Source organism: Clarias gariepinus, chromosome 12 (genome assembly GCF_024256425.1).
Source record: "Clarias gariepinus isolate MV-2021 ecotype Netherlands chromosome 12, CGAR_prim_01v2, whole genome shotgun sequence".
Classification (NCBI taxonomy): Eukaryota; Metazoa; Chordata; class Actinopteri; order Siluriformes; family Clariidae; genus Clarias; species Clarias gariepinus.
The window spans coordinates 9595906-9613649 of record NC_071111.1 but is presented as its reverse complement, the minus strand read 5'-3'; the positions used below and the strand labels follow the sequence as shown (position 1 = coordinate 9613649).

General features: G+C 38.2%; 1 protein-coding gene across 3 annotated transcripts; it reads left to right on the top strand.

Moving 5' to 3' along the window:
* The first annotated feature begins 3667 nt into the window (after window positions 1–3667).
* tymp (thymidine phosphorylase) lies at window positions 3668–17594 on the top strand. 3 transcript variants are annotated; one of them, XM_053508857.1, is made up of 10 exons: window positions 3668–3818; window positions 9208–9374; window positions 11793–11995; window positions 12073–12171; window positions 12737–12866; window positions 12974–13092; window positions 13173–13335; window positions 14565–14792; window positions 14914–15054; window positions 15133–17592. In XM_053508857.1, the coding sequence occupies exons 2-10, from the start codon at window positions 9239–9241 to the stop codon at window positions 15273–15275; spliced, it is 1362 nt and encodes a 453-aa protein (XP_053364832.1). In that variant the 5' UTR covers window positions 3668–3818; window positions 9208–9238; the 3' UTR covers window positions 15276–17592. The 3 variants fall into 3 exon arrangements, with proteins under 3 accessions (XP_053364832.1, XP_053364833.1, XP_053364831.1); XM_053508858.1 differs by lacking the exon at window positions 3668–3818 and adding an exon at window positions 8530–8741 and having other exon boundaries at window positions 15133–17594; XM_053508856.1 differs by lacking the exon at window positions 3668–3818 and adding an exon at window positions 8532–8810.
* The last annotated feature ends 150 nt before the right edge of the window (window positions 17595–17744 follow it).

Here is a 17744-nt window from a genome sequence, read left to right as displayed (position 1 = left end):
TATTTAACTCGTGAACCAGTGAGAAACAGGTGCAGATGATGACAGATGATCAGGCTGGGGATTAGTATACTGGTAATTCTAAATGCTGAGTGGTTGGAACAGACGAGAGGGGAAATGAGGTCGAGAATGACTTACATTTGATCTCATGTTACATATTTTTGAGGGTTAAGGGCATTGCTCTGATCTGGTTGTGCTGTTGTTTAAACCTGACATTATGATCAGTAGTCTAACACCTACCCCTGTCCGATAAACTTACAACCAATTTTTTTATTCTGTCTTTGCAGCCTGTTGCAGTAAAACATTTGTTCAAATTTCTTTTTAATTTATTCCACATCATTTCACTTTATTAAAGATTATGGATTTATGAAGGAATGAATGGTGGCTCAAAACATTTGCACAGAACTGTACAGTATCTTACCCACAGATAAACTTAAAATGGGAGAGAACTATACTTAAAGGTCAGACTAAAAGGCATCAACTTACTGATTGTCTAAAGTAAACGCTATGTGTAAAAAAAAAATCATTCCTGGCTGTTCTTTACAGAAAATAATCCATGATGCAGTAGATGGGACTAATAGCTTATAATAGGAATAATAGCTCAATCAGAAGATACATGCATCATACAAACACCTCAGTGGGAACAGTCTGACTCAGTCCGGCCCAATTAGATTGAGAGGTGTCGTTTAACCCTTTCATTATCCGTTTAATGGGTAAATATTAGCCATGTACACACTTGATCCACATTTTTTTTTTTTGTGCATTTTTGCTTCTGTTCCCAATCGGTAAACTCAGTGAAAAACAACTCTACTCTACCTGTTCACTTCAGACGATTCCCTTTTCACTAAATCTCAGGCTAAGGAAGGTGCACTGATTGGCCTCACCATTTCACACATAGTAACTAGTATAATAGTACTGTATACTATAAATAGTATAACTAGTCAACATGCAGGAGGTGAGATTTAGCATAAAAGATAGTTAGCCTAACCTAACCTCAAAGTTGCATCTTTTTCCACATCTTCTGGTAAATTTCCAGCAGATTGAACACTTCACAGTGGACAGGACCACTTTGCACATGTCAAAAAAGATACATTCTGATTAAAGGCCTTGTGCATTTCGTGTGGAAACGCACATCTTATTGACTCAGTGTCCATGAGAACTGTGTCAACTCAGCAGCATCAAAGCTCGAACTGGGGAACGCCTAGTCAGCAGTCCAACACCTTATCCACTGAGCTACCCCTACCAAAATGGAGATCTGTTAAAAATACTTTCCAGCTTTAATACATCACATATTCTTGTTTTCAGCCTAATCACAGTTTCCTGGCAGGGGCGCTGGGAAGGCTTTTTCTTTTTTTTATGGGGAAACACAAAAAAGGTGTCACAATTGTAAGATTATACAACTATCATGAGTATGGAGTTTCCAAGCACCACCAAAACAACAGCAAACCTCTTGAATTTTCTAATCAGAATGATTTCAGTTGGATTACTTAGTGATGTGATGCAGCCCAAAGTTTAATTATTTTATATGTGCTTTATTCATTTTATACTACAGGAAGTTTTCACCAATCACAATTTTCAATTTACGTTTTTAATAACGTTAGAAATGTTAGCAAACATTTATGTTGTACACTGTCGATGATTCACCAGTATAGTTTAGAGATAAAATAAGGAACTGAGTGGACACAGAAGAAACATACTAAACTCTTAAGGGCCAAAAGCCGAGCTCAGGATCAAACCAGGAACCTAGAGCTGTGATGCAGCAATGCAATCTGAATACAGTGTTATTTTATTGCTTGGATGGTTTGTGTCATGCTCACCCAGAACCGAGCTCAGAAACCAGATCAATGGCATGGCTAAAATGTTGTCATTCATCTGGAAAATTTATTTACACATTGTATAGTGATAACATTCAGGGACACCATCATGAAGCAACACTTAGTGTTCAGCTCCTGTGATTCTCTAGGACCCAGATCAGGACAAAGTGCTCACTGCAAATGAATGAATATATATAATAATATGTTTTCTTCAGAATAAACCAATGCCACCTCTACATGTAAGGTAGTTCCATATTTCCTTCTTGGGAGCACTTAAAAATCATCAAGTGTCACCAGAGGTGGTAAACTTTTAACCTGAACTTGAAAGATATTTGCTATCCGGCACACCAGGCGATGGATACACCCTGCCCTGGAGATATATCTGTTGTTTTTTGGCAGTTACTTATGGGCTAACATTTTGGCTACTCTTGCCAAAATAGAGATCTTAGTTCCTCTATTTCTCTGTCAAAAATACATTCCAGCTTTAACACAACACATATTCAGCCTAATCATCAGGGTGCAGGAGAAAAAACTTTAAGCAGGCAAACAAATTTTGCCATTTATTGGTCTCAAAATAATAAGATTTTACAGCTATCCTTAAGGCATTTCGCTTTAACACTTTTATGGTCATGATGCCATACTGACCTTTAATGAAGCCATGGACACACAAGGGGCAGCACTGGTCAACACAGGCCTACATCCACAGCAACCATCATCATATATGATCTAAAATGTATTTTATGTATGGAGTTGCTAATCACCACCTAAACAACCGCAAACTTTTCCTACAATATGTTTACACTTACATTTACAGATTCCTCGTATACAGTACTGTTACCCATTATGTGAATAGACACTGATAGATCTGTTGCTTTATTCTAACAGTATAACAGTGGTCTCTGTCTCTTACAACCTGACTCAGGCCTGTCTCATTGTCATTAGAAATAGAATCAGGAAATAAAATAACAGGCCATTGTCTTTATCCAGAACAATGTAAACATTCATTTTGCAATGAAAATTTGTACTTATGAATAAGTCCTTTGACTGACTTACTTGACTAGGCTTCTCCTCACTTCCAGCAAGTCCAACTATTGTTCAATTTTTTTGTTTTTTTTTCCCCGATTTTCTCCCTAATTTAGTGTCCAATTCCTCCCCATCACTAGGGGGCTCCCACATTAAAGCTACTACTACCACTAATTTGGGGGGGCCGACGACTATTACATGTTTTTTCCGAACCATGTGACACCAGCTGACCGCATCTTTTCGAACTGCTCGCTCACGTACTGTTGGGGGCAGCGTAACACACTCGGAGGACAGCGCTATCCGCTCCTTCTGCTTGCGTGAGCTTACAGGCACCCCTGATTGGCTGTAGAGCTGTGATTAATGTGGGAGCACGAAGTACCTCTCATCCCGCCCCTCTGAAAGGTACCTGGATTGTATATGATGAGCACATGTAATGATGTACTACACGGGTCATTGGGAGTACCAGGGGTTGTCCCTGTGGGCCGCTAAACAATTAGGCTGATATAATACATAGTATTAAAATAGAGGTTAGAAGTGTCGCCTTGCACCCCCAGGGGCTGGAGGTACCCCCAGGGTTTACCTCCGGTATCCTCGCACAGTCCAAAGATATGCTAGGCTAATTGCCGTTCCCAAATTGTCGGTAATGTAAATGTTGACACAGTCATTTTACTGGTTGTAAAAATGGGAATAAATACAGTGGTCAACCAAAAAACTGCAATTGAAAAGTCACTAGTACAGTATGTCCCTTAATGTACTTGCCAATACTGGCTGCGTAGTTACAAGTTCATATCTGGGGCTGAGGCACCAAATATTTTCACATTGAGGTGAAAGCGTTTAAAAGATAAGCATTAGGCAGACTGAGAGTTACAGAGTGGAACTAAAATTGTACTCAGCTCCTGAAGGAGGGGGGGGAGAAGGACAGACAAACAGCACCGGACACAAAGCTGGAAGACAGACTTACCCAGACGTCAAGAAAAGCTCCAGGTATAAAAACCGATCTATTCTTTTGGGCTATTTCAAAAAGAAAAATCAAGGTAAAGTGACTGGCTAGTCAAGTTAGGGTTTTTTCTCTCCCTCAGTCCACTTCAGTTAAAATAGGCTGCACTGGCATGACCAGAATAAGAAACAGTATTGGCAAAGGATGTCAGTTTAAGCAGTAATGGAAAAAACTGCAGTAACAGTAGATTTAGGAACATAAATAAGAAAGTAAAAAGAAAGATAAAAAGAAAGCATAGTGTTGGGTCAGAAAAAAGAAAAAGAACAGATTGAAAGGTTATTCATGCTTGTTATGCAGTGAGTTAACTGTGCCATCCTGGTATAAGCAAAGATCTCTTACTCTCTCTCTGACCAGAAGAAAATTAAGACAACAAATTAGTTTGAGCCTATTTCAGTGACAAGCTCATTAATATCTAATGGTTTAGATAATAAATGAAATAAGTATGTGGCAGGACTTTTACTTTCTGAAGTGGATGTCCCTCTGCACTAAAAGGCTAAAACTACGGAACTGATTCTATGCCCAGACGAGTTCATCAGGTTTTGAAGAATTACGCACTTTATACTTAATATTGATTGTTGTATAGCAATTTCATTGTATAAAATAAGAAATTATTTGTATAATTGTCGTTATTTTTAAACTGTAATACATTTGGCCACTACTGTGCTTATTTATTATACAGCTAGATATAACCTCCTTAACCTACTCAGTCAAGCCCCAGGCAAACTTGACTTGACAAGCCCCTGGTGATTACCATCCCTGTTGTTTAATAAATGTACTGGACGCCACTTTGGGGATGTCCTCTAGTCAGCAGGGTGGAAGCCAAATAGTGAGTTAGATAGAGAAAGCAGCAAAATATAAGGGATGAGAATCACCAAGGACCATCTGAAATAATATTAACACGATACCTAACTTATACTCAAACTTAGCAAATAATTTTACCCCTTTCACACATGATGCTGTGATTCCTGCCAGTGTGTGAATAGTTTTGAGTGCACCACCTGTAAGATTATAAAGAAACTGCAACATTTTACCAACTTAAATGCAAAAATATATAAATGTAAAAATATTTTGATCGGCTGCTAATTAAAATCAGCCAATAATCCCTTAATTTTTACAGATAGATTGTCTCTCAGCTGGCTGACACAGACCAATATTATTGTAAAGGTGCAACATTCATGAGTGGACAATCGTGCCAGTATGAGAATATTACCAAGTACATTTAAAAATTTGTAATATGCAATGTTTTTTTTCTGGCAAATTCTTTAACACGACAAACCTGTAAAATTTTTTGATGATGTGAACATTCACACATCTCCACACACATAAAACAACCACCTCTTTTTTCTTCCTAATTCCTTACATCACCTTACCATAACACTTCCTAAAGCCTGTGTCCAGATGTATATACAGACAAACCGCTTGTAGGGTCCCTTTTGGAGCATTTCTGTCTACCCGGACAATGCTAATGTGTTCTCTATATTCTCTCTGTCTCCATAAATAATCCTGTCTCATAATTCCTCTTGTGATATGCATAACTCTATCCCAGCTGCATGTCACAAGAGCTTTTTCCTTAGTTAAACCCCCATACGTACAGTTGTATTAATTTATTGTCATTTTAATCGATTATTGACCCAATAATCAATTAAACAGCAAATCTGTTTGTCTATTTCCCAGAATTCCTCTTGTGACATGCAGCTAGGATAGAGTGATGCATATCACAAGAGGAATTATGGGAGAAAGTGAAATGGATTTGTTTTTTTAATTAATATTGTCTCAATAATTGATTAAAATGACAATAAATGAATATAACTGTAAATAGCGGGATTTAACTGGGGAAAAAGCTCTTGTGACATGCAGCTGGGTTAGGGAGAGGCATATCACATTTAATCACTTTAATAGATCATTGTAAAAAAAAAATTTTGATTATCCATACACTTCAGCTGCAGCACATCTGAGTAAGTGGCATCTGCCAATTTCCCCATAATGACTAACTGTACTTTCAGTTTTCTACGTTTTCACAGAGTGCATGTAATTTTCACACGGTCCCTAAACCGCACACAGCGCAGCTCCGCCGTTAACGGGGTTATGCGCCTCCCTGAATACATAATTTTGTTTATATCGACTTCAAACATATCGAAATGTGAAAGTTCCTACTTGAAAGACATACAAGGCAAATAGGTGAACATATCACAAGACTTAATATTCGTTCCAAACGTTCCTGTTGCGTGTAGAGAGGCGGCAAAAGATGAATATCAAACGAACGTCTAACATCATACGGACTTTACCGCGGTCGCGCTTAAACGTATAAACAACGCTTCTACCGCCAGCTAATACGTCATCAACCAGCGTCCACTGTTGCCATTGGTTATTAGACGCCTTAAAAAAAAAGGAAATTTACTAAAACAATGTAAGTGCTAAGACATGGTCAAAATGCCAAAGTGGGCAAAGTTACAGTCAAATGTTTATGTTGAGAACCTGACAGTTTGTTCTGGACTGAAGGTAATCATCATTCCAACAGTTGTGTTTTGTATTTGCTCTGATCCCTGAAAAAAAAAAAAATTCTGAGTGCCTTATATTGCCCCAAGGGATAAATAAAGGTTTTAATTCAATTAAATAAGATCTCACTTGTATGTCTTGAGTGTAGTGGAGTAATTATTAGGGCACATTATTTTTATTGCATATTGCACATACAACCTGTGTAACGTACTTATACGTTTTATATATTTCTATTTTAATACAACTTAACTGTAATTGTAACTATAGATGTGTACATTTAGCTAGTACATTTTTTAAATTTTTCTTAGTGCAATTTTTCCTGTTGTAGTAAAATCTTTAGGCGGAACGGTTGTGTAGTGGTTAGCACTGTTGTCTTGCACCTTCAGGGTTTGGGTTCGATTCCTGGCCAGGCTTGATTCCCATTTGTGTGTTCTCCCTGTGCTTGATGGGTTTTCTCAGGGTACTCTGGTTTCCTCCCACAGTCCAAAAATATGCAGAATAGGCTAATTGGTTTTCCCAAATTGCCTGTAGTGTGTGTATGTATGTGCGTGTGCCCTGCGATGGATTGGCACCCTGCCTCATGTCCTAAGCCTCCTGGGATAGGCTCAAGGTCCCTTTGACCCTGAATACAGGATAAAGTGGTACAGTATAGTAGGTGAGTGAGTAAAATCTTTATATTTTAGGCCACGAATCGTCGTATCAGCAATTCACTGCATATCATACCATGTATGGTTGGGTAAGTGACAAATAAAATTTTAACTGCAAATAATATTTTTACTGCACCGTGACATGGTTTGTGGAGGGAGTGGTGGCTCAGGCGACTAAGGCTCTAGGTTGTTGATCTGAGAATCCAGGTTCGAGTCCTGTCGTTGGTGGGTTGTTTCACACTACAGTACATACTACCTAGTCGTAGCATGCATTGCTGGTCTGTGTCCAGATAAAAGGGCAGGGTTGCATTGAGAAAAGCATCTGATATAAAAGCTGTGCCATGTTCAGTGATCAGATGGAGTGTTGTGGAGACCTCTTGACAAGGAGCAGCTGAAAAAAAGTTATAGTGCTTGTGCAAAGAGGAGCATAGGTGTAAACAGATTAAATCCTCCTTTTAACCTACTTTTACATGACCAGCAGTTGTTTATAATTTTTTTTAAGCTTTCTGTGTTGGGCAAACTTCTAAAGAGAAACACACCGTATTAAAAATCAGTAGGTTATTTGCTTCTTGTAAGCTTTAGTCTGACTTAAAATCAGTAATTTGCCCCCGTGGCTTGGGACAAGATTTAACTTTATTGTTAATTACTGACAGTAAGCGTTCTTTCATTGTTTTGTTGCCACACTGGAGCAATATCGTTCTGTTAACATAACAGTGTATAAAGTTGAATACCTCAAATAAAATTTAAATTAATTATGGAATTAGTTAAAATTTTCATCTCCAGGAAGTGTAAAGGCATACATAACACAGATGGTTGATCTCCCGAGCTGAGCGATTGACACTCAATGACAGTCATATCCAGTAGGTGGCGGTATTGCATTGTTGTGCTGTGCTGCTGGTATCGACCAGGCCTAGCTAGCTAGTGTTGTGCAATGTTGTTACATGTAATTGGAACATTGTTGTTGTTGTTGTTGTTAGTCTTTCAACTCACGTCGAGGACACACAACTTGGTACAGGTTTTACGCTGGATGCCCTTCCTGATGCAGTCCTTCTGCTTTATCTGGGCTTGGTACCGGCACTGCATCCAGTAGCTGGGGTTTGGGCATTGTGCATGGCAGGCGAGAAACCTACCACTGAGCCACCAATGCCCCTGTAATCTCCACTTTTTTTTTTACATTGCTTTCGGTTTGGTCATCAGGCATCCGTCTAGAGTTTGTAAAGTAAATTTACGAAATGGTCAAATGTGCTATATACAAATAAACACATTTAGTTAGAGATATAAATAAATGCATGAATCTCTATATTCATTACAAAACATAATTCATAATTGGCTTTAAAGTGTTACACCCTGTACGTACTGTATAGTCTCTTCCACAATCCAACAACTGCAGTTTTCTTCAGATTTCATAAAGATTAATAAAGTGTCTCTCTCTCCTTCTCTCTCACACAGACACGCGCACACACACAAAATTGTTCTCCATTCCAATCCAAATTCAGTTCTTACACCAAGTGTACACTCATCTAAATCCCAATTCTGTCACAATAAGCCTCAGTTTCTCTTACTCAAACACTCTACACATTTGCTCATTCAGCAAAAAGGAATGCAATAGGCTATAGAGTAATCACGTTTTCTCAAGAAAGAGTATTGCTGTAATCATATGGATTTGCGTAATACAGTTAAAAGCAGCAGAACAGAAGCGGTGGCCGTCATAGTTAATGTGTGACTGGCAGGTGGACCTGAGGGTGCCAGGCGATTGGATTAGAGGCTGTAAGTGCTATACACACTTCTGAACTTGGGAGTTTCTGTACAGCGTGCATATCTGTCTAACTGTGACAGGTAGGCTTTTTTAGGAATATTTTCTTAGTAGTTTGATGAAATTCATGAAAATATTTTTGAACATGTTTTAGAGAATTGCCTAATGTATTTAACTGTGTGAGGGAGATTAGCTTTTTGATGACTTACATCAGATTGATTTTTGTGATTCAAAGTACATGATTATTTGCTACACAGAAAAATTGTAAATATTGTGCCGAAATCATTAACTGATATTAGATATTCAGTCTTTCCTCCATATAATTAATTCTTGAAGGGATCTAATAATCTAAACAAGTGTAAATTCAAACATCACTAAGTTTAAACAGAGTCAGTGTTAATAAAAAAAAAAAAAGTCCTAAACTTGGTGCAGCTAAAGCAGAATTTATGTTTACTGTTTCCTGCTTTCTGACACACACAGCCGACAGAAGCACAAGCACTTGAGTGCAAGGATGTCACACGCAACGGACGTCATCAGTTTCCCGGAGATGATCAGGTGGAAACGGGACGGTGGTCAGCTGAGCGCAGAGGAGATCCACGCCTTTATAGAGGGAGTCAAATCACACACCATTCAGGAGAGTCAAATAGGTGAGACTCTATACAGACACAACCTCATAAGACAGTGTGACATGGGATTAATTTGTTTCATATTTCTTCGAACACTTATCTGTTTTCATCACACACTATTCTTTAAATATGTAAGCCATATTATCAGTGCAGGGAAGAGAACATACGTACATACACTACACTGCCTGGCCAAAAAGTCACACACACTAAGATTTGCTTCTGCCTGTGTCATCAGGGAAGAACCTGATGTCATTCAGTACATTCAGGTCATCAGCTGACTTTATTTTATTGTCACATAACGTTGCTGAGACTAGAACCCCAGATTACAACGCTGCCTCCAGAGGCTTGTACAGTGAACACTACTATGTACATGATGGATGTGACACTTCACACTCTTCCCTTCTTACCCTGACGCACCCATTACTCATCAGACCACATGATCTTTTTCATTGCTCCAAAGTCCAATTTTTATGCCACCTAGAAAATTCAAGCCTTTTTTCTGATAATTCTCACTAACAAGTGGTTTTCTTATGGAGACACAGAGCTTTAGTCCACACAGTGGTTTTTAATGTTGATTTATTTATTTTTACCAAGCAACTTCACAGAGTATTTAAGTGATCTCAATTTATGATTTCTTCGGCACGAACCTTGCAGGTCTTGATAATGTGTTGATCGCTTTTTAATTCAGTTCAAGTCATTTCAAATCTCCTTAGTAGTTTTATTTGTTGATCCAGCCCAATAATTTGACCTGTTTGACATGGTGACATTTTTATTTGACATTTTTATTTAAACTATTTAATTTACATTTCAGCAGACACCATTACTCAGAGCAACTTACATATTTTATCTCATTTTATATTCGAGCAGTTGAGGATTAAGGGCATTGCTCATTGAGGTGCAACTGGGTGGTGGTGGGGTTTGAACTTGAGACCTTCCTGACCATAGTCCAATGCCTTATCCACTGAGCTACCTCTAATTCTACCTGTTAAAGAATATATTTTAGTGCTGAACTGTTCATTTCATTTGGTAAATGAAGTAACTTAATAACTTTAAGGACAACAAGCAAATGTTACCACTTTTGCAAATCACTTATGGATTAATCACTGATAATCAATGATGACAGTTTACAAATGGAAATTCTGAAGCTATTAGTAATTTACATGCTTATTATTGTAGTCATACTGATATCATGTCATGAGCTGAGATCAGTTCTTTATACCTCACACTGCGGTTAACATGACTGTAGTTGTGTATCATCTCGATATCTCTGCTTGGTTCCTACCGCTGCTGAGCGGTGTACTCTTTCATCCGATACTACACAGCACTCTCCAGTTTTAATGAACCAAATACACTAAAAAAGCATGGTACCTGCATGCACCATTTTCACTTTAAATGGGAATACTTATACATACAGAAAAGCACCTTGGACTTCAGAATTGTATCAGGAAGACTAATCAAATCACATACTGCGAAACTGAAAAATGTGACAGGGCACATGCACCCCCAAACTGAATGGGCACGATGCATCGGTCTCTAGCCCTGTAGCTCGTCTCTGGTTTAATGAGCTGTCTCTAGCTAAAGAATTTAAAATACAGTTGTGCTCAACATTAGTAACCAGATCACGAATAGTTTTTGGGAGAAATTATATTTCTTCTTGGTAAATATTTTACCTGTAGGTGTAGTGGAGTAGTAGAAAACCAACAGACTCAACAGTCATGATTGGATGCAGCTGATTCTGTTTAATTGAATCATTAATTGAAAAGGGGCGTGTTCAAAATATTAGCAGTGTGGAGTTCAATTAGAGAGGTAAAATATTCTGTAAAAACAGGTGTTAAACAAGTTTCCCTTATCTAAGAATAAATGCAGAAAAGGCTGTGGTACTATGGTGTTGGGCCTATTAATTACATTTCAGGGATCATGGATCTATTTGAGTACATCAGAACACTTAAAGAGGTCATGTTGCCTTCTGCAGAAGAGGAAATGCCCTTGAAATGGGTGTTTCAACAAGACAACGACCCCAAACACACCAGTAAGCAAGCAGCATCTTGGTTCTAAACCAACAAGTTTAATGTTATGGAGTGGCCAGCCCAATCCCCAGACCTTAATCCAATAGAAAACTTGTGGGCTGACATTAAAAATGCTGTTTCTGAGGCAAAACCAAGAAATGCAGAGGAATTGTGGTGTGTAGTACAATTGTACTTATACAATTGTATTAATACATTTCTAATTAATGTATTTCATATGCTTAATAATTTAAAAATTTATGCATCTATTAAAACTAATAGTTAGTTTTACTATACACCAACGTTGACCAAAGGATCCCATCAGAAGTGGGTTTGGGAAAAAGTTAAAAAGTAAGACAATCTTGGACATCATAGAAGAACATTTTGGAGAGCAATTTTGAAATGAATTATGCTTTAAACCTAATGTACTCTCTAGGTGCAATGCTTATGGCTATATGGCAGAAGAGCATGGTTCCAGAGGAAACCATGATGCTGACGAAGGAGATGATGATGTCTGGTGAAGTTTTGCACTGGCCTGAGGAATGGGGGGGGCTTGTGGTGGATAAACACTCCACAGGAGGGGTCGGGGACAAGGTCAGCCTTCCACTGGCTCCTGCTTTGGCTGCTTGTGGTTGCAAGGTAATTAAATTAGATTCTTATTAATTCCTTATTCTTGGATTCAGAACTGTTGTCTAATCGGTTTCTGATCTACACAGGTCCCTATGATAAGCGGACGCGGACTGGCTCACACTGGAGGCACACTGGACAAACTGGAGTCCATCCCAGGTTTCAATGTCCAGATGTCAGTAGAACAGGTACACAAGGACTGAGAGATCCTCAAATCTGATTGGTCAGAGAGTGTTTATTACTGGGAATATTGATAACGTGAACTGCAAGGAAACTCACAGGTTTATATTAATGTGCTTGTTCTGATATGTTATGATGTCCAACACAAGGACTTTTATTGTGTAATAAAAATGGATTGTTTTTAAATTTGGTGAAAATCTAAAACTTATACATGTTTAAATGCTGAAGTTTTTATATTAGAAACTGTCTTTTTGGCCTTTGTGGAAGGAGTCTTTAGGGCTTGGGAACAGTCAAATGTAAATCCGCTACTTAGAGTCTTTAGTCCTTTTTTTTGATCATGAAAAGTTTTCTGTCTTCAAGAGAGATGGAGGCAGGGTAGTTGTAAGGACATGAGACCAAACCAACCAGCAACACTACAAAACCAATCTTGATATGGAGAATTTCCAGTTGATTTACATTTACATTTATCAGAATACCACACACTGGCTATCTTTTAGCATTACTAGATATGAAATGACCTTGTACGGTGCTGTACCTGGAACCTGTTCAGAATCAGCATGTGTTTGTGGGCAGGTGAAGCAGATACTCCAGGATGTAGGCTGTTGCATTGTGGGTCAGACAGAGACTCTGGTACCTGCTGATCGTGTCCTCTATGCTCTCAGGGACATCACCGCTACGGTGGACAGTATCCCGCTTATCACAGGTGAGATCACCTGAAGAATTTCAATCCAAAAAATCAACCCATGGCTTGCGTCTCGCTTGTCTTCATGTTGCGTCTATATTTGTTCTTGTTCTTTTTTTTTGTTACAGCTTCAATAATGTCAAAGAAGGCAGCTGAAGGTCTAAGAGCACTCGTGTTAGATGTGAAGTTTGGTAAGGCTGCTCTCTGTAAGGACCTGAACAGCGCTCGGGAACTTGCCCAGTCACTGGTGAGATTTAGCCATGTGTGTGAGAAACACAAAGAAAGTGAGACACTTTGCTCTCAATAACCTTGGCTCTGTATCCGTAGGTTACAGTGGGAAACAGTTTGGATATAAAAACAGGGGCGGTGTTAAGCCGGATGGACTCTCCTATTGGCCGGTGTGTGGGAAATACTTTAGAGGTATATGAATCTTTGGAATGCCTCAAAGGGCGTGGGCCTGATGACCTGAAGAACCTCGTAACGTCACTGGGTAAGATAGATTTCTCAAATAAAGTCAGAGAGATTTCGAAGTTAGATGACTTTTAAGGAATACTCCAGTGTATAATAACATAATCAATATAGTATTTTCCTACTGCTTCTGTAGTATATATCTGACATCAATCATGCCAAAATGCCCGTACTGAACAATGAACTAAAAATGTTTTTTTTTTCCCCACAAACGTATTAATTATTGAAGTCATGGCAACTGAGCTGAATGAAAGTTCTTGCAGAAGCTTTTCAAATCCTGACGATACCACAGCTATCTGAGACATACAGCTACAGCTATTGGAGCCCAGAGAGCAGAATTAGCAGTGGTCTCTGGGACGCCATACCCGCCCTCTCCTGTCAATCACAGGGGCACTAGAGAGTCATGTGTCTATGAGCTCATGTGTGTGTAAGAGAGCAGATATGCGGTACACAGGGGTTTAGAGAAGCAGGGGTTAGATTGTGCACGCTGACAAGTGGAAAGGAATAGACGGATGACTAAATTGAGGAGAAAATAGAAGACAATGACATACTTTTACACAACCACAAATTCTTCCATTTAATAAAGATAAAGTAATCAATTTACAGAAAGTTAAGATGTTGATAATTGACTTTTATCGAATATGTTTTTGTGCAATCAACTCCCTTTAGACAATGACAAGACAAAGGTTTTTACATTTTTTTTCTATAAACTCATTTATTATTGAAGTCAGGGGAACAGTGAAAAAATGAATGAAAGTTCTTGCAAAAGCTTTGCAAATCCTGATGACCCTACAGCTATCTGAGACATGCAGCAGAGAGAGCAAAATTTGCTCCAATTTAAATGTATTTTGAGTGAAGCATTTAAAGTTTCTTTTGCCTTTGGTAATAATACAGTACATACACTACTAAATGATGGATAGAGATTATGTTGAAAAACATGCAATATTTCCTAGAGATGGTGAAAAAACTTGTTTTTTACCCATCACACTCTTTTGTGTGACAATTCTCCAAAATCATCTATTTTTTCCCTAGTATTTCATTTAAGGACTGATTTTAACAGCTGCGCAGACAGGTTTTGTCATCAGGTTACAACAAGGTGATACTGAAAACCCATCCATCCGTTCATCCATCCGGCCTAAGAATGGCTTCATGTCCCCTTTCAGCCAGGCTTTTCCTTAATGTCCTTGACCCAGTAGTTCTACCTCCTGTACAAGTCAATGGGAAACGCTTACAATGTGTTATTCCGTGTAGGTGGCTACCTGCTGCAGATGAGCGGCCGATCAGCTACTTTAGAGGCAGGACAGAAAGCAATCAGTGATGTCCTGATGAATGGAAAGGCTTTGCAAAAGTTTCAGGCCATGCTGGAGGCCCAAGGTGTGACTGCACATATAAGCCAATCCCTCTGCTCAGAAAGGGCTGAATACTTTACGCATCTAAAGTGCGCACAGTACCAGACAGAGCTTGAGGCATTGGATGAAGGTAAGAAGGTGGTGGTTGACATGAAACATTTAACTGCGGTATAAAAATGTGAGATATTGTTATTTCAGAAAGAATATTGTCCCTATTTTATGAGGAAAACATGTTCTTTTGTGATTTTCAGGCACAGTTTTGGGGATAGATGGTATGGCTATAGCCATAGTGTTGCACAAGTTAGGAGCAGGCCGTATTAAAGCTGGCCAGCCAATCAACCACAGTGTAGGAGCAGAGCTACTGGTAGACCTGGGGCAACAGATAAAGAAAGGTGGGTGGTACATTTTGTATGTGTGTGTACATTTGCTGAAGGACTTAAATTTTAACCAAATGTTAACTTGTCTGACAGGTCAGGCCTGGATCAGGATCCATCATGATGGCGCAACATTGAGCTCAAAGCAGCACGCTGACCTGCAGGAGGCTTTGGCCCTTGGCAGTGAAGATGATTATCAGGACAGTGCTCGAGTGGCAGAGTTCATCATAGCACACTGATGTCTCATCTGGCACAGCTGTCTGAACCTGGTGCAAGCACCGTGCACTTTTTCAGATGAACTTATATTTATATAGTGGAATACATTGCATGAGAATTCACCTCCCTTCAATGTTTCTACATTTTTACTGGAACATAATTTGGCCTAATTGGGATTACACTTTATTAATCTACAAAACATAAAGCATTATAAATAATATTGAAATGTGAGAAATACATCTAAATAATTTTTAATTTTATTTACAAATACATTTTTTTACATTTTTTATTTACATACTGTAAATAGCTGAATGTTGCTTATCTGTGACCAATGAAAGTAAAGTCACATGATCTCAATATGAATACACTGGTCCCTGGAATGTTCGAGACTGAAGTTCTACAAACAGCGTTAACCAACAAGGCCAGGACAAAGTTATGGAAAAATATTATTTGGTTGGAATTGGCTATAGAAAAAAATCCTAAACTAAAGAACACCATTAAATGCATTATAAATAAGATTCTACCTAGAGGAGTCTCTCTGCCAGGACTTCAGTCAGAGATTTAATCAAGAGGCTGATGTTAATGTTCAGTTCATGATACTACAACCACCATGATTTGCCGTGGGATGATGATAATCCGTACTTGAGTTTTGTGTTGTAGCACTACAAAAGTCCAAAATGAGTGAGGTCAATATGAACACAAGGCACTGTACATAATTGAACACCACCATTCATAAGATTAAAACACCTAAGCACTTTTTGTTCTATAAGACCTTTTCTTGGGGTATATTTGGTGGTGTTAATGGTGTAATGTTGTTACGTCCAATAATGAAACCGGCTGCAGACATAATCAAGGAAAAAGTGCAAAACCTAAGATATGATTATGGATATGTTGTTCAGGATGGCATATTGGCTTAGTGGTTAGGACTGTCGCCGTGCATCTCCAGGGTCCGAGTTCGATTCCCGCCCATGTTCTCCCTGTGTTTGGTGAGTTTGCTCTGGGTACTCCGGTTTCCTCCCACATTCCAAAGACAGGCAGATTAGGCTAATTGCCATTCTCAAATTGCTCGTAGTGTGTATGTGTCCTGTGATGGCTTGGCACCCTGTCCAGGGTGTACCCCGCCTCGTGCACTGGGATAGGCTCCAGGCCCCCCGTGACACTGTATTCAGGATTAAGTGGTATAGATGACAAAAAAAAAAAACACCTGCCCATCAATTTGACTGATGGTACTTCTACTTAGTAAACCAGTGTAAAATGTAAAAACAAGAATAATCCTAAAAAGTCTAAAAATAAAAATAAAAAAAAATAAAAAAGGATTTAAATTAGGAATATTAAAAAAAGTTTATGGGAAGAAGTATGATTACAATTTTATGATTTTTTTTTACATAAATGTGGTTAATTTAATTAACTGACTTCTCAGAGCTTAAAAACGAAGGTGTGGATTCTCTGTATAATTTTTTACCCAGTGATTATTAGAGCCTGATGAGTGTGTTTTTTCTTCATAGGAACAGTAGACTGACTTATTACAGCAACAGATTAATTTAATCCTATTCATAATTTACCTTTATTTTACTGTCTGAACATGTTAATATGACTTATGGTGAATAGACTTAAGAGATAATGAAATCTGTGATTGTCTACACAGTGATTGTCTCCTTTTGTGTCAGACATGAGTTGTATGTGCTTACTGATAGACTAGTAACTCAAAAATAAACATCTTCAATTTAATTAATCATTTTCAGCACTAAGGAGTTCTAAGGAAATACGCATTTAACTGAAAATGTGTTTCATCTAAGGCAACAATTCCTTCCTTCCAATATCTTTCTAGTTTTATTTTGCTTTTCAACAAGTAAAAAAACTAAGTATTGTAATAGGATTGTGTTTTTCAGCACAGTATTAGCAATCACAAGATATGATTAACATTTTTCATTTAGCATTCATTCTAACAGCCTTGTAACATTGTAAAAGTCCTCATTAAGGATGTTATAATGATTTAATAGTTAATATATCCAACAATTATAATTAATTAAACTATTATAAATAATTAAACTATAATTCTTGTAGTCTGTGTCACAGGGTTGTCATTTTAAATTGACCTTAGTATTCAACAGCACAATAACACTGAAACGAAAGTAAAAAAAAGTCACTTTTCTTGAGAGTGATCTTCAGGGAATTCAGATGATGCAGCTTCCTTTTAAACTTCTGACATGTTGAATACATTTCTTAGGCAACAGTGTGAAGTGAAGGTTACTAATGTGATTCATTGGTTTTAACCTATAATGACTGATGGACAGGGGTGTTTAAAGGAGCAGCTGTTAAATAGATTCACACATTTGTGCAAACGCAACACTTACGAAGTATTTTAATTATTATATTTTAAGGGTTATTCAGGACAGGGACAGGCAGAATTGCCATTTTATGGGTTGTGGAGATGTTATTGATTTACAGTGGGGCAAAAAAGTATTTAGTCATCCACCAATTGTGCAAGTTCT